The 22620-nt window shown below is 49.2% G+C and overlaps 2 protein-coding genes across 2 annotated transcripts in view; one reads left to right on the top strand and one right to left on the bottom strand.

Annotated features, from left to right (window-relative positions):
* GCNA (germ cell nuclear acidic peptidase) overlaps positions 1–16313 on the top strand; it is a 36180-nt gene extending 19867 nt beyond the window's left edge. The window contains exons 2-10 of the mRNA XM_033162461.1: positions 1884–1921; positions 7660–7720; positions 8183–8247; positions 9116–9553; positions 11295–11463; positions 11749–11890; positions 12448–12586; positions 13791–13995; positions 15807–16313. Coding sequence (XP_033018352.1) covers positions 1884–1921; positions 7660–7720; positions 8183–8247; positions 9116–9553; positions 11295–11463; positions 11749–11890; positions 12448–12586; positions 13791–13995; positions 15807–16071 — 1522 coding nt within the window. The 3' untranslated portion in view covers positions 16072–16313. The remainder of the gene's footprint in view (positions 1–1883; positions 1922–7659; positions 7721–8182; positions 8248–9115; positions 9554–11294; positions 11464–11748; positions 11891–12447; positions 12587–13790; positions 13996–15806) is intronic.
* Positions 16314–19314: 3001 nt separating this feature from the next.
* Positions 19315–20344, bottom strand: LOC117054021 (coiled-coil domain-containing protein 166-like). The gene has a single exon (XM_033162458.1). It carries the CDS (start codon positions 20326–20328, stop codon positions 19315–19317), a length of 1014 nt encoding a protein of 337 aa, XP_033018349.1. The 5' UTR covers positions 20329–20344.
* Positions 20345–22620: the final 2276 nt, after the last annotated feature.

Genomic DNA, 22620 nt, shown 5'->3' with positions numbered 1-22620 from the left:
GTATGGTGCTGTATGCTGCAACAACCCAATAAAAAGTAGAAAAAGAAACTGAAACATATCGACATCCATGTGTTTTAACCACTTTTTTGACGCCTTTAAATCTTTTTAAGTAAATGGTGTTCAGTGGCATGAAGACATATATAGATGCTTTTCTAAAGGGAACTGGAATTGTGAATAAAACATGTTTGCCAACCCTGGAAACAATCCTGGAATAATTTCACTCTCATTCTTGCCTTTCTGTGTTGAAAATGAACGCCAGGAACACGAGAAGAGCTGCTACTCCAGGCCAAAGAGCCACCTGGCTCAGCATCCTTCTTCTCAAAGTGGCCCCCCAGATGCCTCAATGGCAGAACCCAAGAGCCCCCTCCCCATTTGTGATTCCCAGCAACTGGTATTTGGAAGCATAACTGCTCCAACAATGGAGGCAGAGCGTAATCACTGTGGCTCGTAGCCATCGATAGCCCTCTCCTCCTCCGTGAATTTGTCCAATCCTTTTTTAAGGCCATCTAGGCTGGTGGCCACCCCTGCCTCCTATGGCAGGGAGTTCCAGAGTTTAACTCTGTGCTGCATGAAGAAGCATTTTCCTGAATCTTCCAATATTCAGCTTCCTTGGAGGGCCCAGAGTCCTAGGGTTGTGAAAGTGAGAAGAACCTTCTACTGCCCCCTTTTTCCAGGCCATGCATGATGTTGTATACAGTACTTCAGTTTCCACACTTTGTGTTTCCTTCATCTGGCTGTTAAATTCAAACAGAGCCTTTTGACTTCCAACACATTCATTCATTTGTTTATTATGGATATAAACCAGCTCAAAAGGCACATATATGATGGCTTTCACAAAAGTAAAATATGTATTTAAAACAATATACAACAAACAGCTTAAGACTTAAAATTAAATTAAACTGACATGTGAGAACCTCAAAGTTTAAAATTTGAGATACCATACAGATTGACCCTATCACCCTGGAGGCTCACTTCGACTGTTTTCCCCACAGACTAATTTGTTCCGGGAGGATAGACTGCGCCTGCAGATCTGCGCGCAGAATCTGGCAACCATCCAGGTTGTCTTTTGATGTTGGCCTAAGAGGAGGGCATTTAGTTTAGGCTTATCCGGAAGGTCAGCAAGCCTCCCCAGTAGAGGGGGCAATGGTGATTCTGTGTACCTCGTCATAAAAGGGGCATCTAAAAAAATAAATGTTCGGGGCTTCCTATTTCCCCTAGTGAGTAGGCGCAAAGTCTCTGTCGTATGGGACTTTCCCAAAGGATCCTTCCAGAACCGGCGAGGGTAACGCCGAACTTCGGGCAAGAGTAAAGGCCCTTCTTGTGTTTCTGGATTCAAGAAAATAGAGATAGGCTGCCGGGGCAGCAACGTATCTCTCGTTTTCTGCGATTATAAAATCAGGGGACCTCAGGCAGTCCTGCTGTCTCTCAGAAACCATAATTATTTGTTTTACCTCAGATCTTGCTTGTTCCAGGCACAAATTTAAAAGGGCTTGGGGAGCAAAGCCCAATTTCTGGAGAGTGTTCAGGACTGCTAACTGCCAGCCAGACTGGAACTGGTCACAAAGGATCAGTGGAGCTATGCCTTGGGGGTGCAAGACTTCCAACACAGATGGGCCATGGCCTTGAGTTCTGCGGCCGCACCGAACATGCAGGCTCTGAGAGACTCGCTCACAGTGCTGAGGAGTCATCCACCAGAGCACTTAATAGTGAACCAATTGAAAACCAGCCAGTCTCCCATCCTAAATTGTAAATGTCAGAACATTATATGCTCCCTGCCATATGCCACCACAGTGAAGACTTTTGATCAAAGCTTCTTTCTGTGCATGTAGAATATGGCTGTGCAATGGCTAGCCACTTTCCTTTTACTGTTGTCTGCTTTTCAGCTCAGCGAGTTCAAGCAGCGATGATGAGTTTGAAAACTGTAAGTAAAAGCTAATTTCCTCAGTGGGTCTAGAGATAATAATAATAATAATAATAATAATAATAATAATAAATTTTTATTTATACCCCGCCCTTCCCAGCCAAAAACCGGGCTCAGGGCGGCTACCACTAATTAAAATCACAGCAAAAACATAAAAACAATCAATTTAAAATACAGATTAAAATACAAATTTAAAAATTCAAAATTAAAACTGCAGTCTCATTTTCAAATAGCCCACCAATAAAAGAATGAAGCATAAGTATCAAACAGAAACCAACCCAAAGGCCAGGTGGAACAGCTCCATCTTGCAGGCCCTGCGGAAAGATGCCAAATCCTGCAGGACCCTGGTCTCTTGTGACAGACTGTTCCACCAAGTCGGGGCCAATACTGAGAAAGCCCTGGCCCTAGTTGAGGCCAACCTAGCATCTTTGTTGCTCAGGACCTCCAAAAGATGATTATTTGAGGAGCTTAAGGTCCTACATGGGACATACCAGGAGAGGCGGTCCCTTAGGTACGAGGGTCCTAAGCCACATAGGGCTTTAAAGGTCAAAACCAGCACCTTAAACCTGACCCTGTACTCCACCGGGAGCCAGTGCAGCTGGTAGAGCACTGGATGAATGTGGTCCCGTGGCAAATACCCAGTAAGGAGCCTCGCCGCGGCATTCTGCACCTGCTGGAGTTTCTGGGGCAGCTTCAGGGGCAGCCCCACGTAGAGCGAGTTACAATAATCGAGTCTGGAGGTGACCGTCGCATGGATCACTGTGGCCAGATCAGGGCGAGAGAGGTAGGGGGCCAACTGCTTAATACGGCGGAGATGGAAAAATGCCAGCTTTGCTGTGGCTGCAACCTGCGCCTTCATGGAAAGAGAGGCGTTGAAGGTTACACCCAAACTCCTGACAGAAGGCGCTGGCACTAATTGGGCCCCTGCAAGAGATGGGAGTTGGCCTCCCAACCCCATGTTGTCCCGACCCAGCTAGATAAATTATAGCACAAAAAAACCTCAGAAAAAGCTGCTTGTGTAGAAAAGAGAAGAAGCCAAGATGAAGCCCGGAGAAGGAGCTACCCTCGCTCTCTGGGTTGCACTGGGTTAATAATAATAATAATAATAATATATTATTATTATTATTATTATTATTATTATTATTATTATTAGCCCGCATATCTGGCTGGGCTTCCCCAGCCACTCTGGGCCGCTTCCAACAAAATATTAAAATACAGTAATCCATCAAACATTAAAAGCTTCCCTAAACAGGGCTGCCTTCAAATGTCTTCTAAAAGTCTGGTAGTTGTTTTTCTCTTTGACATCTGGTGGGAGGGCGGTACAGGGAGGGTGCCACTACCAAGAAGGCCCTCTGCCTGGTTCCCTGTAACCTGGCTTCTTGCAGCGAGGGAACCACCAGAAGGCCCTTGGAGCTGGACCTCAGTGTCCAGGCAGAACAATGGGGGTGGAGACGCTCCTTCAGGTTTACTGGGCCGAGGCCATTTAGGGCTTTCAAGGTCAGAACCAACACTTTGAATTGTGCTCAGAAACGTACTGGGAGCCAATGTACCGTAGGTCTTTCAAGACCGGTGTTATGTGGTCTCGGTGGCCACTCCAAGTCACCAGTCTAGCTGCCGCATTCTGGATTAGTTGTAGTTTCCAGGTCACCTTCAAAGGGAGCCCCACGTAGAGCGCATGGCAGTAGTCCAAGCGAGAGATAACCAGAGCATGCATAGGTTCCTTTTCAATTACCCTTTTGCTCTCAACTAAAATTGGTTCTTCTGTTGCCTTTGGGGTTAACCTGGTCCCCAGCTTTATTGGGGTGCAGGGAGGCTTGTGCTTTTTTTTTTTTTAAATAAATTCTTTATTTCATTTCAAAAAAGTACAAAGAAATTTCTTAATTAAAAAAAAAAAAGAATACAGACAGTATACATAGTCAAAACACTTTATAAAAGACCAAGAAAAGAAAGAACCCACCCCCTCCCTCTGCTCTACCCTCCCTCCCCTCCCATTACTTCTCAGCATACCCATCTGTGCTTGTAAGTCATTTTAACGTCTATTTGCATAATCTTTTATCTATTCATAATCCTTTTTATCTCATTTAATGTTTCGCCAAGAGGTCGGCTTTTTCCACGTATAATTTAAAGTAATCTTTAAGTAATTTCCAATTGGCCTCTCTTTCTGATTCACTTATTCCTTTAACTTCTTCGTATTTTATTGCCAAATTATAATAAGTAAGCAATTTTAACTGCCAGTCCTCCTTTCCCGGTATAATTTGGGACTTCCAGTTTTTTGCTATTAGTAGCCTCGCCGAGACAGTGGCATACATAATTATGTGTCTATCTTTGGGCTGGAATTCCTTGTCTACCATTCCTAAGAGGAGAGTTTCCACGCTCTTCTTAAAAGGGTATTTAATCATTTTTTAAAATTCATTATATACCATTTCCCAAAATACTTTGATGTCCTTGCATGACCACCACATGTGTATGTAGGTCCCCACTTCCTTTTTACATCGCCAACATTGATTGGTTTCGTTTTTATACATTTTTGCCATCTTGACGGGCGTCAAGTGCCATCTATATTGCATTTTTAACATGTTCTCTTTAATGTCATAATTTGGGGTTATTTTACTATCTCTCTTCCACAAATTTTCCCATCTTTCCATCATGATTGGCTTTCCCACATCTTGTGCCCAACGTATCATGACTTCTTTAACTTGTTCTTCCTCTGTTTCCCACTTTAGCAGTACATGATAGAAATTTTTTATATAATCTTTTCCCCCCCCCCCGAATAAGATTTCCTCTAATTTTGATTTTTCCTTGCCAAATCCAATTTTAATATATTTTTGGAATCTTTGATTTATTTGAAAGTATTGAAGCCAACTAGTTAGGTGAGTTTTAATTATTTCGTAATCCTTTAATTTCAACTCCTCATCCTTTTTTTCCAAAATTTCTTTGTAGGTTGGCCAGGTTGAGTCCATATTTCTCTTTTTGACTGATATGATCTCCAATGGGGAAAGCCACCATGGTGTTTTTGGTTCAAAAAATCTTCTATATTTGGACCATACTACAAACAATGATCTTCTAATTATATTATTCATAAATACATTTTTTTTATTGATTTTCTCTTTCATAAGGTACCAATGCCAACCAAAGCCTAACCCGTCACTCTCCAAATCTAGCAAATCATTATTTTTTAACTCAATCCAATCTTTTACCCAATACAATGCCGCCACGTCATGGTATAATTCTAAGTCCGGAAGCCCGAACCCCCCTCTTTCTCTGCAGTCTATCAAATTTTTATATTTAATTCTTGGCTTCTTGCCATTCCAGATAAACCTGGTAAGATCTCTCTTCCATTCTTTGAAATACCCTGTGCCCCCCAGTAGTGGCAGATTCTGAAATAGATAGATCATTTTGGATAAAACCCCCATTTTAACCAGAGATATTCTTCCTAATAATGAGATTTTAAGCTTCGACCATAGTTCCAATTTGTTCCTAATTTTTTTCCATTTTTCTCCATAATTTTCCTTTGCCAAATCTAAGCTGTTAGTTGAAATTTGAATGCCTAGATACTTCATTTTCCTTGCGATTTTTAGACCTGATAATTCTTCTAATTCTTTCTTTTCTGCGTCCTCCAAATTTTTAACTAGCATTTTTGTTTTATCATAGTTTATTTTCAAGCCAGCCAACTTACCATATTCTTTTATATTCTCCAGAACTTTTGGAATGCTATTTAGGGGGTCTTCCGTTGTAATGATTACCGTATTTTTTGCTCCATAAGACGCACTTTTTTCCTCCTAAAAAGTAAGGGGAAATACCTGTGCGTCTTATGGAGCGAATGGTGGTCCCTGCAGCTAAATTGCCCAGGAGCCAAAAGCAGATTGTGTTTTTTATTTTACAAAGAGAAAAGGGAGTGTTGAAAGGACCCCGCTCAGCAGCTGATCAGAAAGAGATAAGAGTCCAGCTCCCTTTCAGCCCCGCCCTCCTTTGTTGAATGTGCTGCAGAGGGAGGTTGTTTGTTTCCCCAGGACATGTGACTGGCTGATTAGATTATCTGTCTGGAAACAGTAGAAATGGCTCCTTTTCCTTAAGATTTTTCAGAAATGTGAGTTAAACCCCATAAAAATGGGGCTTTTCCTCTTTGCTTTTCCCCCTTTGCAAAAGGAGCTTTGCCTTTCCCCCTTTGCAAAAAAAAGCTGCAAAACCTTTTGCTGATCCTCAAAAAAAAAACCAAAAAAACAACAGGGCTTTTCCCTTTGCAAAAAAGCTGCAAAGCCTTTAGCTGATCCTAAAAAAAGGCCTTTTGCCTTTGCAAAAACAGCTGCAAAACTTTCAGCTGATCCTCAAAAAAGCCAGGGCTTTTCCCTTTGCAAAAAAGCTGCAAAGCTTTTAGCTGATCCTCAAAAAAACAAACAAACAGGGCTTTTAGAGGAGGAAAACCAGAAAAATGTTTTTTTCCTGGGTTTCCTCCTCTAAAAATGAGGTGCGCCCTATGGTCCAGTGCGTCCTATGGAGCGAAAAATACGGTATGTCGTCAGCGAAAGCCTTGACCTTATGTCTTTTCTTTCCTATCACCACTCCCTTTACACTGTCATCCTCCCTTATGTTTCTTAGCAATATTTCTAAAACAATTATAAATAGGAGTGGTGATAGGGGGCATCCCTGACGGGTCCCTCTCATTATATTTATATTATTAGTCAAATTGTGGTTGATTATCAGTCTCGCTTTCTGCTTCTCGTAAATAACCTTGATTGCCCGCTCGAAGTTTTCTCCTAAGTTTATTTCTTTAAGAACTCTTTCCATGAATTGCCACGAGACCCTATCAAAGGCTTTTTCCGCGTCCAGTGATAGTACTGCAGCTTGTTTCCCTCTATTATTTTCTAACATTTCCATTATGTTTATTATGTTTCTAATATTTTCTTTTGCTTGTCTGCCTTTAATAAAGCCAGTTTGATCTTTATGTATAAGGTCATCCAGTGTATTACTCAGTCTAGGGAGGCTTGTGCTTTCTTCAGACTGCTGCACTGTCAGCATCTCTTCTCACTCACTGAAAAGCAGTTCTGCCCTCGACAGTCGGTCCTGTTTCTGCTATGCACCAGAGTCTCTTCCTGCTTGGCAGGGGGTTGGACTGGATGGCCCTTGTGGTCTCTTCCAATTCTATGATTCTTGGCCAAGGGTTTCTTCTGGAGTGAAGCCCTTTGCCAGGCACGCAGATTCCCTTTCCCTTGAGCTCAGCAACATATGCCACCTGCATATTGATGCCATCTAACATTGAAACGCAGCACAACCTCTGAGTAGGACTTGGTGGGATGCCACCCCAGCACCTTAGGAGGGCAGGTTGGGGGTGGGGGTGGGGCGGCTCAGCAGCAACCTGCCACCTGCTTCTGGCTAATTTTGGGTCAACGGATGGGAGGAGGAGGAGCACGTCTGGAAAGGTGAGTGAGCATGACACTTTAACCTGTGACTCATCTCTGGCAGAGGCCTGCTTAAAAACACTGTATATAAACAGGCAGAAGAATCCCAAAATCAAATTTCTTCAGCTGAACGTTCAGCCTCTCCTTTGAGTTCTTTCTGCTGGGCGCAGCTTCATGCTGGCATCTGAGCCCCTTGAATGTGGATCCAGTTTGTTCCTTCATCCCTGATTTCATTTCAACACTGACTAGTTTTTAAAGCTGCCACCTTTGTGAGCTTTAGAAGAACAGCTTTCAGGAAACAAAAAAAATGACATTTCTCCCCCTTTCATGATTTTGACTTAGTTTTATCTCGAATGAAGACCCCCAAACCTGCAACATGCTGCATTCCAAGGACACAGAGCAGGTGGGTTATGCCAAGGGGGGGGGGGAGCTGGGTTGGGCTTTTTCAAACAGTGAATTGGAAATTGTTTCAGCTGCCTTAAAGTGAGTACAGCTCTGACTTTGCATGTTTATTTGAATTACATAAGCCCACAACTTACACACGTTTAACTTGTGTGTGTTCAGCTTCATGCCCTTGGCATGCATAAATAAATAAGTAAATAAGGTAGGTAGGTAGGTAGGTAGATAAATAAATAAATAAATAGAGAGGAGATGGGCATCTGGGGGAAAAGACTTTGGCAACCCCACCCACCACTGAGCCCAGTGTGTGTTTGGACTATACAAGATTTTGTCTTCAGGCACGATCCTGGAATGCGACCCTTGTGTAAATTGTGGGCTTAGTATATATTTCACAAACAAGACCAAGGACTTGTTCTGCATCCTTGTTTGCCTCCTGACGCTGCTGCCTTTGTCTCTTGTGTCCCAGATTGGATGATTCCAAGGATGATTTCTTCAGGTACCTCACAAGCAAATATGGATCTGGCAAGAAAGGCAAGTGATAATGGAAAAACCCTGCTGCCAGTCAGAGGAGGCTGGCTGAACTGTCCTGGTCCAAGGCAGGTCATCCATGTGTTTGTCCAGGGGGCAGAGTAGCATCCTGGGGGGGGGATTCACTTCCAAATGGCCTGTTTTCTCTTCCTCCCCCTCCCTCCAGGCTGCGTCTTTCCATCTCAGCTGGGGTGATGTGGCCCACGCAAGAAACCTGCTCCCTCCCTGGGGACCCCACAGAGCTCTGAACCTGGGGGGCAGTTGGCGGCCTCTTTTCACCCCACAGGAGTGCTGGAATTTGGGCCCCATGTAAGGGCAATGTGGGATGGGTGGGGGCACTCACCTTGCTGTGATTTTATTTGTGTGCCACCCTTCCACAGTTCAAGCCATGCTCAAGGCAGCTTACAAAATACCTGAAGGCAGCCCTGTTTAGGGAAGTTTTTAAACTGTGATATTTTAAATGTATTTTAATATTTGATGGAAGCCGCCCAGAGTGGCTGGGGAGACCCAGCCAGATGGGCGGGGTACAAATAATAAATTATTATTATTATTATTACAACAAAAAAAGTGTAATTCCAACACAACAACAGTAGTCATAAATGATACGTAAAACATTACAAAATGCAAAACCAAACTGAACAATTTCCACATAAATCACAACAAAATCTAAAATAAGGATCAAAGAAAGAAAAGCAGCCACAACCCCCTGCTCAAACTAAAACGCCCAAGCAACACCCCAGCCCAAGAGCATTGTAGTACTTCAGAGGAAGAGCTGAGTTGGGGCACTCTCATGTTCTCTAAATGCAGTGATAGGTCTGCCCAGTTTGACTCCCAAGAAGCGCCTGGGACATGTTGCTTTGCTGCCTTGCAGGGCCGCGGTCTGCTCAGGTGCAAGAGGTGCCTGGAGCGCCTGGAAAGGAGGCTGCTCCCTCTGCCTCGTTTCTGCCTCCCCTTGTGTTCAGTGAGACCGACAGTGACGACGACGACGACGACTCCGTCTTTGCCGAAGGCACCCCAGAGAACCCCCAGCAGCCCAGACGAGCGCGCCAGGCCCCCAAGTGGGCCTGGAGGAGCTTGCCACGTCCTGTCGCTCGCAGGGGCAGCCCCGGTTCTCCCTTGAGCGAGGAGGGAAGGAGTTGTGCCCTGGAGCAGTCTGGAGGCACCACCCAGAGCCAGGAGCTGAGAGCAAGCGCTGTGCTGGGATCCGACACCTCGGATGAGGAGATGGAGAGCCTCCTGGTGCGCCTGAAGCAGAAGATGCTCCTTTCTGCCAGGAAGGCAGCAGCGGCAGACCCCAAGGGCACCACCGGTAAGAGAGGCAGCTCTGCTCCCACCCTCATCCTGGAAGAGCTCTGGGCCAGGAGGGGGCTTCCAGGGTCCTCCCACCCTCAAACCCTATGGCCACAATTCGGAGATCGCTGTAGCTTGGGCCTTCAGTTTGGTTGGGGAAAAGGAAGTGGGGAAGTGTTTTGTGCAGACGTAATGTTATTTTTAAAAAGAGAATTCCTGGACTGTTGAGGAAAGGCTGGGGCCCCTCAGTCTTTCTCGGGAAGGAGAGTGAAGGCAGGCACGGTTCTCAGCACCCACTTAACACCTTTTGGGGGTTGCAGGACAAGGGGAGATTTCCTGAAACTGCAGCTGTAGAACCTTTTTTGCCTCATGGAAAGTGGGAGCTTGAGGGGAAAGGGAGGAGTACATTCTCCATAAGCTTGAAAACAATCTGCAGGACTATTCCCCTCACCCCCTATCCTCTTCACACTGTCGTATAATTAGAAATATCGTCATTTTAAGTAATGTTAGCACAGTCCTGGTCCTGAGTACCGTTGGCTTCAGAAGTGTGTGGAAACGGGGAACTGGTTGACGTTCATTGGACTGATGATTTGGGTCAGAGGAGGTTGGGGTTTGCCAGAGGGCCCCGATAAAGCACTGTATGGTATGGGGGGTGTGGGAATGTTCAGGGAGACAGGAGAGGATATATTGTTTAATTATAACCTTCCCAACTTGTGTTAACAAGTTCTATAATTTAACATTCCCCTTTTAAACTTTCACAACAGATAGGTTTGCCAGGCTTGTATAAGCCTCTAAAATAAGTTTCCTGGTAAATCCCCTTTTATTACCTCTTAAAAGAATAGACACAACACAGATAAAAGTAAAAAACAGTTTACTCACACATCCTGTTCACAAATGGATCTCAGAAGGCAGACTTATGTTACAAAATATATACACCTGAAATCTATCTCAGGAAGGAGATGTTGCTTCTTCGAGGAATGGAGTCAGAGAGAGATATGGCTGCCTCCCCTGTGCTGTTTTGTTACCTGTGTTACCTGTGCAGGTGAGGCCACGCCCACCTCTGGTTAACATGTAGAGGAAGTTTGTCCCAGCCTAGGAGGAAACACGAAGTTCCGACTGGCTGGTCCAGACATCCCCTTTTTATGTCCACTCTAGAAATGATGTATTTGCCTGCTCTGTGTTTTACACCCCACGGGGATGTGGCTGGGCTGCGTGTCCAGGAGAGTTGTCTTCCTCCGCCTCCCGTAAGGGTGCAAGTCCTCTGGGTCACCTGAAGGGTTCAGGGCAGGCGGAAGTGCTGCTGCTCCTGCTTTGTTCGCTGACCCTCTTGCGGGATATGGGGGTGGCCACAGGCTCAGCTAGCGCTAGAGGGGGCTATGGCAAGCTTAGGGAGCCCAGTCAGGCCTGTCGAGGCAGATCTTGCTCAGGAGGGCTGAGCAGAACCTGCCAGAGGAGAAGCCAGCCCGCCTGGATCGTGGGTGTCAGGAGTGAGCTGCAGAGATGGGCTCGGAAGTGTTTCTGCACGAGGGGCAGGCACTTGAGATAGGCTAGCTGGGCTAGGTGGGCCTTTGCTTGGACCCTGCAGGACTTTGCAGATGCTTTACATGCTGGACACTTGATTGGGGAGCAGAAAGGGCTTGTGATGCTGTCTGGCCATGTGCTCTGCCCTGGGCGGCAGCTCTCATCCTGCAGAGCAAGGACCTGCGCTTCCACTTGGGGCCTTGCCTGCCTGTGCTGAACCTTTGGCTTGTAATTGGTAGAGAGAAGAAACATCCCGTCTCCCCTTGGAAGCACCCGCCCGGCTGTGAAGAGCGAGAGCGCCCTTCCCACGCGGCCCAGATCGCCTCTTCCGGCTCCGCCGATCTCTGTGCGAGCTCCGAAGAGCAAGGTGCTCGGTGACATCACCCCGTCCCACCAGACACAGATGAGGTGAGCTCATCTTCTGCTCATGCTTCTGTTCCCAGCTTTGGATTCTGGCAAAGCAGCTGGCCCAGGCATGAAGTGGTGAGCCTGGAAGATCCAGCAAGCCCAGCTCCTCCTCCCTGAGGGCATGGGAGGAGCCCTCTGCCTTCCATTCCTGTTGGCAGCCTGCAGACCGGGATGCCCCTTCTGTATGCGGACCCCAGTGTCAGTGGCTTCCACACAGGAGCTGCAGAAAAATGTGGTTGCCTTGGCTACCCTTTCCTTCCCTCTCATGGGTCTTTGCCCCCTCAGGAGTTCCTGCCAGGTGCAGGGCTGCTTCTTGCAAGAGCTGTCCGACCCAGAATCCCAGCACTCTAAGCATTTCCGGAGAAGGAAGGGGGAGCTGGCCCAGACCCTCTATGATTTCTACAACCGTTCCGTGTTTGAGCAAAAGGTACAGAGCTGGAATGGGGTTGTTTCTGCATTGCTCCAAGCAGGTGGGCTGCTGGGTCTGGCTTCCGCTCATGGCTGCCGACCCCTTGTCTCTTCTATGAATCCTGTGGCCTCTTGAGAGGGTTTGGGAAAGGGGGCAGAAGGGCACTGGCGGCGGCAGCAGCAGCAGCGAGGGGTTCCTTGCCTGCTGTATGATCTGCCTCTTGACTCTTGCCTGGATTGCTGCATCAGCAAAGCTGAAGTCAAGAGTCCCGCGGCTGAGTGGGTGCTGTGCAAAAGTAATGCTGGACCTCTCTGCAGGCTCCCTACTTTCAAGCCAAAGAGAAGACAGAGGGGAAGATTGTCTGGTCTCTGCTCCTCCGCAGAGCCAAGCTGCACAAAGAGGGCTTAGTGCACGCCTGCCCTGGGGACTCAGTGAAACGAAAGAGCACAGGGCGTGTTGTGAAAGGCCGGCCAGCCGGGCTCATCTTGTCTCTGGCCAGCCTGGTCCTCAGCTCAGAAGTCAGGAGTGCAGCTCCAGGACCGGGTGGGAACTGCTTCTCCCTCTTGTCCTTTCAGTTGCCAGAGAATATGGAGATTGTCTGGAACAAAAAGATGCGGAAAACCGCCGGGTGCTGTGTGAGTGGCCAGCTGAAGGGCCCTGAGGGGCAGCGCTATGCCCGGATAATGCTGTCGGATAAAGTCTGTGACTCTGCAGGCAAGTGGGGGGAAGGGGTATTCCTGGGGTCCTGAGGCTCTGTTGAGTCGCTGCAAGGCTAATTCTGCATTTGGATGGCGGCAGTGCACAGATTCAGATCCTGTAACCGGCTTAGAAAGGAGCTTTGAGGTTGAAGAAGTAGAGGGGAGACTGGTGGTATTATTTTTATTTCCTTGTATCCAAATCCCACCTTTCTTCCACCCTGGAGCTCGGGGGGGGGGGGGTCCCATGTGGCTCCCAGAACGTCACCCATCCAGGCACTGATCAGGTTCAGATCTGCTTGATTTCAGAAAGGGTGGGGCCTTATCCCAGGCCACATCCTGCCCCCCACCATAGTAGAATTGCTGGCTTGGGGCATTATCCTAAGCATTCCTCTTTGTAAACTCTGGTTTAGCGTTAATGCCATACTGTAAATCAAGACACCAGAAGTCACAATGTATTAACAGACCTTGATCAAGCGGGGCTTGCTAGAAGCAGGCAAATTTGCAAAGTGGATGCAGCCTGTCTTCATGTCTTCCTCACTCCCCTAACCCTGCTGGTTCTCTGGTCTCCTGGGTCGGCTTGTTCAAGGAAGGGCAGTGCAAGGGAAGGAGAGTCACTCAGGGTCTGGGAAGGTGGTGAGTGGGGCTGGGCAATATGTTCAAAAATCACCCAAAACCGGTTTGAAGTCCATTTTGTGATGCAGTGGCACCCCATGTTACGCACGCGATCTATTCCGGATTGCGCTACGTAACACGGGCATGCATAACGCGAACGCCCCCCCAAAAGAAAAAACCCGGAAGTAGCGTGAATTGAGCGCTTCTGCGCATGCGCGAAGTGCGGAGAAGCGTTCTGCACATCCGGGGGTCATGCACGCTCCAGAAATGCTTCTGGGTTGCGGGCGTTCTTAACTCGAATGTCCGCAACCCGGGGTTCCACTGTATTGGTTTCATAATTCTTGACTATATATCACAAATCATGTCTCTGTGTGTTATGCAAAAATTATGATGCGGGGAAAACTGTGAAGCCAGCCAATGCCTCTCCATAGCTCCATCCTTATTTCAGGCGTGGTGATATATCACTATATTGTGATGTTTAGCTGGTGATACATTGTGATGTTGAAAGCCGGAGATCACCCAGCCCTCGTGGTGAGCCTGGTGCATGTGCGCCTGCGCATCAACTGCAATCACGTCTCCTCGCTCCATGACTCTCCTGTCTTGCGCAGATCGACTTCGGGACACTCTGATCCACGAATTGTGCCACGCAGCTGCCTGGCTGATCCACGGGGTCCGAGACGGCCACGGCCGGTTTTGGCGCTTGTATGCAAAGAAGTCGGCTGTGGTCCACCCAGAGCTCCCAGTGGTGTCGCGATGCCACAACTATGAGATCAAGTACAAGTTCACCTACGAGTGCTGCCAGTGCAAAAACACGTGAGTGAGGATTGGGGCCTGTTCCTGATGAGGCATTTGAGTGCGTTGGGTGATTCTAACCCCGATCCCGGCTCAGCTATTGCAGCTAGTCCTGAGTGAGGCCCATATCCTGTTCTAAGAGAGTCTCTGCATCTGCTAGTGACTCTAAGAATCTCCAGCTTTCCACGGCCCTGATCCTGAAATCCCTAATGGTTTTGTGGGCTAACCCCACAGAAGGTGGTCAGACGCCACCCATCAGCTTTTGGAATGAAGTTTGGAAGATGTCCAGATATATCGGATTTTGCAGTCAGTGCCTTGTGAGGGAATTGGGAGTGTGGGGCCGCCTCCTGGCCCCCAGGAAGTGTCTTCTTCACTCTTGAGCTTTGCCCTGCTTAGCCCTTGAGTTCCACATCAGTTTGGTCTGGTGAGGATCAAGGGGAATGAGGGTTTGAGAGCTGAAAGAGAGCCCTGTGGCTGCTGGGCCAGGCCAACGGGGCCCTTCTAGTCCACCCTCCTCATCCCACAGAAGCCAGCCCAGATGCCCCCCAGGGAAGCCCCCAAGCAGCAGCCCCCTGGCAGAAAGTGGAGAGGGGAAAGCTTTTCTCCCTCTCATAACTCTAGAACCTGTGGACATCCAAGGACACTGGGAGATTCAGGACAGGCAAAAGAAAGTATTTCTTCACATGGCACATAGTTTGTGGAATTCATTCCCACAAGAAGTAACAGCAGCCACTACCTTGGGTGGCTTCAAAGAAGGATAAGTCGAATACATGGAGACTAAAAGCTCTGTTCTCCCTCCCCTGTCGGAGGCAGTAAATGCTCTGTTGGGAATCACAAGTGGGGAGATTTGCTGCTGCTGTGCTCAGGTCCTGCTTCTGGGACCTGGTGGGCACTTGGTTGGCCACTGAGGAGAACAGGATGCGCCCCTTTGGCCAGATCCTGCAGGCTCATCTGACGTTCAGTACAAGGTGAACCAAAGCCCATCCTCACCAGATGCCAGCTTAAAAATGCTCCCTGAAAAGACTCTGCCTTAAGTGCCAGGCTAAAGTGCCCAGTGAGGAGGGCATGGGCACCTCATAGAATCATAGACCTCCCAGGGCAGGAGTCATTATAGCAAAATTAAAGGGATGCCAGAACCCCAAAAGCCCTCTGCCTCTCTTCCCACTGCCTTCTCCATCGTTCATATAAACCCAAGGCCAGAGCTTGACCTGGATGATGGTCTCCCTAATACTCTGCAGGAGGACAGTAGACAAGCACCTGTCATGGTGGCTGCAGAATTTGTCTTCCTGGGAATCATCAGGGAGATTCTTGGCCTCTAGGTTGAAAGCAGCCTGCTGAGGCCTGCTTTCTTGGACACAGCTGGGTGGCAACTGGTCCAGGGACCATTTTGAAATTAGCTCCCTGTTTGGGGCCTCCCTACCCAGAGAGACTAGCCAGGCCTGCTCACAACTCCTAGTTCCAGGGGAATAGTTGGCGTTGCTCTTTCAAGAAGGGCTTCTGTTGACCAACCACTGAACTTGTCTAGATTGGCTTATTGTGGACCTGCTCTGGGCTCTGATCTGCATGATAGCTCATGTTGGTTTTATTCTCTTTTCATGTGTATGGGTGGGTTTCATCCTGAAGCAAGATGAACATCTCTGGGAAATATAGTTGTCAGGTCCCCCCGTCACCTCCCTTTTGGTCCTTGCTGCATCCAGTTGGGCATCAGGAGGGCTGGCCATGTGGCCTCTTGCTGAATCCGGCTCCCAGTTAGTGGGTTTTGCTTAGGGCCGCCTCCTGCGGCCGCCTGTCTGCTGCTGCCTCAGGCCTCCTCCTGTGTTTTTGCTTTCCAGGATTGGGCGCCACTCCAAGTCTCTGGACACTCAGCGCTTTGTCTGTGCCCTTTGCAAGGGGCAGTTTGTGCTGTGCCAGCCCACGCGCAAGGATGGCACGCCGGCGAAAGCAACGCTCACACCGTTTGCAAAGTTTGTGAAAGAAAACTACGGCTCTGCTAAGCACTCGCAGAAGGGGCTGAGTCACAGAGACGTCATGAAGAAGCTCAGCGCTGATTTTGCTGCCCAAGTTTCTCTCACCCCACAAGCAACTCTCCCACACTAGCAAAGGGTTGGCGCAGCAGCTCCAGATCCCTTGCTGTACGTCTGGGACGCTTTCCTTCCCAAGAAGCAACCAGGTGGTGCTTGGGCCACCTCTCCAGGAACTGCTGAGTCTTTTCTTCCCTCCTTCCCCCGCTCCAAATGTTTTTTACAATCCTTGCGTGTCTGGTCTCATTTGCCCAGGCAATTAAGTCAGTTTGGTAACACATTGAGTTATGAATAAAGCAAACTATTTGCGTGTCCTGAGTATTGTTTTCTTCCTAATTGCGCTTTTGAGCGCAAATGGATCACTGGAAGTCTATGGATGATCTCACACCTGCTCCAGCTGGCCTTCTGCTGCCTGTTGCATCTCATGGGAGGGGGGTGGGGTGTCTGGAGGGCCTGACCACTCCTGTGATATGTGCCAGGGGCACACCTGTGCTGCAAAAGCCATTTCACGACCAGGGAGGTAAGCTCTAGCCAGTAGGTCACCATATGCCCCTCCCCACATGAGCGGGATGTCCCTGTCACCCACCCCATCTGAGAATTACTTTCTTACTTGGTCGTGCTTCTTTGAGAACAGAAGCCTGGAGCAGGCCAGTGCTACCTAAATCAGCCAAGAAACAAATGCTGCCACCTGAGATTGGGCTGGGAAGTGGGGGCTCTGTGCTTTGTGCTATGGTGGCTTCAGGGTAGCTTGTGGAATGTGGGGATCCTGCTTCCCAATGCAGTAGAGATGCAGTGCCAGAATCTCACCACTCGCCTTGTAGCTCCTTGTTTGGGGCAATCTAGGAAGATAATTGCATCCTTGCAGCTAAGGTGTCTTTGATTCAGAAAGAAAATAAGGAGCTGAGGGGCCAAGAGCTCTGCTGTGTCCAACAGCAACCTCAGGAGGGAATTTTTCTTCAAGGCAGCAGCAGGGGGAGGAAGGATTTAAATGTTAATGGACAGCTGCAGAAACAGCCTTCCCACAATGCTCACCAGCTTCTCTGAAACTGATTACGCTGGATGAATTGGCCAAATTGGGGTCGATGGCACAGATCCTTGCCCTTCATCATGCCTGGTGTGAGTGGTGCTCACTGGTGTGTGTTCTGGGTGACAACTTCCTTCTGGAGCCCCTTTGGCTGCTGCTTCCCAGTGAACCCTCTTTGGAGCCCACAAACCAGGGGAAGCTGAGCTGTCGCTCCTGCCTGTGGGATGTAATCCACTGGGAGCAGTCAAGTACAACATTCCTTGTTTTGCTAGTGTGGACATGCAGGGGATGTTGGTCCAGTCGAACTTCCTGTTCCTCTTGGCCTGGAGCATCCTTCCTTGCGTGTGACTAGTGGGTGGCGTGACCTTCCCAGACCTGGGAAAAGGCCAAGGCATGCTGCCACTCCTCCTTTCCATCTTCCTTTAGTCCTGCGAACTTCCTGATTCACCTGGAATGGACTGCTGGCTGCCAGCCAAGCAGACCCCCAGGTCATCTCCCATATGGGGTAAAACTACATGTTTGTAACTTTAAGCCTGACTGATCATGCATAAAACTACTTTGTGTTATTTATGAATAACTTGTGAGAGCCAGTGTGGTGTAGTGGTTAGGAGCGGCAGACTCGTAATCTGGTGAACCGGGTTCGTGTCTGCACTCCTCCACATGCAGCTGCTGGGTGACCTTGGGCTAGTCACACTTCTCTGAAGTCTCTCAGCCCCACTCACCTCACAGAGTGTTTGTTGTGGGGGAGGAAGGGAAAGGAGAATGTTAGCCGCTTTGAGACTCCTTCGGGTAGTAAAAAGCGGGATATCAAATCCAAACTCCTTTGGGTAGTGAAAAGCGGGATATCAAATCCAAACTCTTCTTCTTCTTCTTCTTGTGTCTTTATTCTTTTAGGAGGGATCAAAGGGGTCTTACCAGGAGTAATAGAACATCTCTCAATCTGGGCAAGCCAGACTGAATTACTTATTGTCTTAAGAGGCTCACACGAGTCTGCAACCAGTTTTCTACTGCGTAAGAAAGGGAATGCACTCTGCTATATAAAGAAACTAGCTAGTGTGAGTTAGGAAGGCTATTATTAATCAATATATCCTCTCCTGCCACCCTCAACATTCCCACACAGCCGCCACAGCCAATGCTCAGGGGTAATGGGACCAACAATACCTGCAGGGTCACAGGTTCCCCACCCCTTCCACTGATGCCTCCTGAAGTGGGCAAGGGCTATTGCCCAAGGCAGGGCCGTCTTAAGCATATCCGGCACCATGGGGCAAATTTCTCTCTGACGCCCCCCCCTTTCCCAGAGTTGTCAACCTTTTATGGGGGGGGGGGACTTCAGTCCAGCTTGTTTACATTGCGTGGTCCGACACGCGCTCGGCGCTGCACATAAGTAAGAGGCGCCTGGATCGCAGCCTAGATGGCCTCCCAAGCCCTCCTGCAAAGCCTCCCTCTAAGCGCCTGGCACCCCTTACCTACCCCCGTCTGGGGAAGTCCGCGCAACAGGAGGGCCAGCAAGCAGATCAGGTGGCTCACCGGCTGTCCCATCCTCACTCGGTGCTAGGATTGCACAGGGTGCTTCCTTGCTCCGCTCGCAGACACTGCAGGGAGGTGCGCAGGCCGCAACGCAGCCAGAGAGGGGTGGGAGAGACACACCCACCCCACCCCATGCCCGCCCCAATTGCACCCACCAGGCGCCCAAGCAGCCCTGGCGGGAGGGGATGCAAAGGGGCTTCCCTGAGCCAGACGCAGCGTGCTCCAATGGGTGGCTAAGAGAAGAGGAGCAGGCTGCCCCAGAGCGGGGAAGGGAGCACGCCCTGACTCTCCTTCCTGGACACTCCGCCTGTAACGGCCTCCCAAATCTGGTGCCCCGGCGCCCCGCACCACTAACATCTATGGGTAAGACGCCCCTGGCCTGAGGGGTGGTGGGTGGAAGCAGGCTGCCTCAAGAGCAGGGTGCAGGTGTTGCTGCTGGCTGTGAGGCTGATGGGCTTGCCTGGGAGTAAGCAGAGGCACAGAGACCTCTTCCTCCCGCTTGACCCGAGACCCCCATAAGAGGAGAGGAAGCTGCCATCCAGCACTGACACACATCCACACACATCCTTTTAATTGAGGGGTGAGGGTTTGGTCCATGTTTCCTGCCGTCTCTGATACGAAGTGAAGAGCAGAACGCATGAGCTGCTGCAGTCTCCAATCCCCGAACAGCTTGTTGCTGTCTCTGAGTCAGAATTTCCACCTCAACATTCAGAAGTCTGCTCTCAGGCCTTCTCACCTTTGCTCACATGCCAGAAACCACTCACTCTCTCAAGACTGCTGGCTGCTTGTGGGCATCGCTTTCTGCTTGCTGCTGCTCTTGGGGGTCCAGAGTGGTGGCAAACCTTCGTCGGCGGCTGCTTGAAGATCCCTCTTTGCGGGCCCTTGAGCACTCGCGCCCCAAGAGGAGTTTGGCCCACTCTTGGGAGGCTGGCTACTGGGAGTGGGGCGGGTCTTCTGAGCCCCCTGTTGCTGGAGCCAGCGGCGCATGTGTGCCAGGCCCTGCTCATACCGGAGCTCCCGCAGGAGCTGCTCCTTCTGCTCTCTCAGCTGCTGCCGGACGGCTTTCAGGCCTTTAGCTCGCTGGATGAGGCCGAGTAGCTCGTTGCGCAGCCGCCTGTTCTCCTCCTTCACTCGGTTGGTGTGCTGGATGAGGCTGCGCACGGCTTCCTTCTCAGCCTTCTTGGCCAGAGCCTGGACCTTCTGATCTGCCTGCACTTCGTACTCGGCCTTCAGGTGCAGGTACTTGCTCTTGAGCAAGCGCATTTGCTCCGAGTGCTGGATCTTCATGGCCAGCAGCTCCTTCTCCAGCTCCCGGATGCGGATGAGCTGCTCTGACTGCAGCTCCTTGAAGGGCTTGAGCTCCTCAACCTCCTTGGTCATGAGGGAGAACTTGGTCTCCATCTCAATCAGCTGGCTCCTCATCTCTGTCTCCTTGTCTGTGTACTGGGAGGTCAGCTCCTCCTTCTGCTTCAGGACAGTGGTGAGGTCAAAGAGGTTCTGCTCATTGAGGGTAGTGATGGCGTCCTGGCACCGGACAGCACGCCTGTTCAGGTAGTTCAGGTAGGCCTTGCTGTTCAGCCGGATCTCCTGCGCTTCCTTGTCCAGGAACTCGTTTCTGCTCTGGAACTGGTCCACCCGTTCCGAGTAGGTGTGGATGTGCTCTGCCAGGATGACGGACTCCTTCTTCAGGGTCTGCTCTTGCTCCGTCAAGAGCGGCCCAGTCGTGCTCAGGCTCTTGGCGATGCTCTTCCGAGGTTTTGACTTGGTTTTCTTTGTCGCCATGCTGTGGCAGGGTCTGCCCTCTGAGGCACTGACAAAAGAGAAATGCAGTGGGATTTTATTTTAAATGTTTTCGTACCACGTTCTGAGGTACTGAAGTCCTCAGTCAATTTTCTAAAAGCAGCAACATACAAACCGTCAGTTTCAATATAAACGGAAATTTTATGAACCGTCATTTGAACTGTTGATGATATTTTGGATCCGCACTGAACCAGCACCATTATCCATGTGTCATGGACTGGTTGGACACCGAGGAACTGTGGGAGGAGCCAGCTGGGGAACCACCAAGGGAAGAAGGCTCAGAGTCGGGGGCTTGGTGGTGAGACGACAATGAGTGGTCAGAGGGTGAAGAGGGAGCAGACTGGGAGGAGGAGGAGGCAGAAGCTGAAGAGGTGCCGGGGTTTAGTGAGTGGGGGGAAGGGGTTTGTGGCAGAGGGAAGTCTAGAATCAGAATCAGAAGCATAAGCAGGAGAGTGGGCAAAGGAGATCTGCCTCAATGCATTTCTGTTTGTACCATTTCTGAAGTTGGGACGGGGTGGGCAGCCACCAAAGCAGCTGTGAGAGAATCTGAGGCTGAGAGGGTGGGAGGGGCTGACGCAGTGGTTCTTTCCTCACCTTTCCTCCTAGCAATGGGTGCTGGTGATGCTGGCAGTGGGGACAAGTCCAGAGAACGGAGGTTTCTGTTAATATGGGCCCTGCTAAACCTGAGGAACCATCAGCAGCAGCAATCCTGAGCAAAGAGCAGAGCAGCCACCGTGAATGGCAAGCTCAATTCTGTGCCACTTTGTAGAAACGTCTTGGACATTTTTGCCCCATCAGAGTGTCAATCATGCGAGACATTTGCCTCTTGGATGATGAACTCTCCTGAAAAGCTTAAAGGCAAAAAAGACACTAAAGAGAAGAACTCTGATATCACAATGGAAGTGGAATCACAAGATTGTTGAAAATAGAAGGTGTCCAAAGAACAGAAAAGCATCAGAATCATGTGCTCAAGAGAAGAGCAACTGCATCACAATGGAGGTGGAATCATCACATTGTTGAAAATGGAAAGTGTCCAAGGAGGAATAGAGGAGCCCTGGTATTCTAGGCCACCCCCCCCCCAGCCCCGACCACTTTGTCCACACAGGCATTATTTGGAACACTTCTACAAAGCTGCAGAATTCTCCCAAGATGGGAGACCATCTTCCTGCGAGTCCCGGACGACCTGCTCCCTGCCCAGGGGTGTACTTAAGGCTTTGTTAGTTTGGCCCCTGCCAAGGGTGCTGGCCTGGGGGGGAGCAAAAATCACATTGCTGCTTGGCCCCCCTGGGTTGCTGGTGGGCTGAGGGCAGTGGGAGAGCGGAGGGGATCTTACTGGAACTTGAAGACTGGGCAGGTGAGGAGCTTACTTCTGAGTAAATGGGCCCAGGAGTAGGCTGGGAAGCTGAACACCCAGCTCTTCTCAAACCCCTTGATTCCCATCCACCTTTGCCATGTGAAATGTTTTAACAATGACTTTGTAGCAAGAGCATCTCTTTTCCCCTCTCCTCCCCCAAAATCTTCATTTCGGCTCTTAGTTCACCTCTTCCGTTTTCAGACATGACTTTGGTCAAAGGGAGAGAGAGAAGAACAGGAAGCACTTTATGTTCCTTGGGGAGGCTTTCAGACAGAGGTTGGGTTACCATCTGCCATGGAGACTTGAGGCAAACAGGAGAACATAAAGAATGAACAGGACTTGTTGGCATGCAAAGAGGAGCTGTAGGAGATAGCGGTGGAGGAGAGGAAAACCGAGACACACAAAGAAAGCTGTTTTGTTGATGAAATAAATAAATGTCTTTATGGTTTGAGAAGATGGAGCATGATCACAAATGGTGGGCTTCAAAGGGAGAGAGATGAATGCATAGCAAGAAGCTCCAGGGTCACTAATAACTGATGTGAGGAAGAATTGGGAAAAATAAGGGCTATAATATTAAGATCTGATGGAATCCTGGGAAAGAATTGAACTTGACTAGAAATGGACAGTTCTGGACTTCTAATGAGAATTAAAAAAATTAAGAACTACTTTTGGCCTTTTTGACAGAAAAAGGTGAATCTGTGGTGCCTGAGAAGATTTGTGTTTGGCAGACCAGCAACTCTTTAATGTGATATATCTAGGGGACAGATGGAAGATGGGGGGCTGAAGTGGGAGGCAGTTGTGACAGAGGGCTTTTGTATTCCCTTTCTTGCCTTTCTATGTGTTGAGTTTTCTCTTTTCATTTTATTTCTTTTCATTTCTTTTCTTCAGATTAGTTTGACTTTTATTGTATTGTTCCAAAA

This window comes from Lacerta agilis, chromosome 10 (assembly GCF_009819535.1).
Source record: "Lacerta agilis isolate rLacAgi1 chromosome 10, rLacAgi1.pri, whole genome shotgun sequence".
NCBI lineage: Eukaryota > Metazoa > Chordata > Lepidosauria > Squamata > Lacertidae > Lacerta > Lacerta agilis.
Note: the sequence above shows the minus strand (reverse complement) of the source record. Positions and strands in the feature narration are given on the sequence as shown.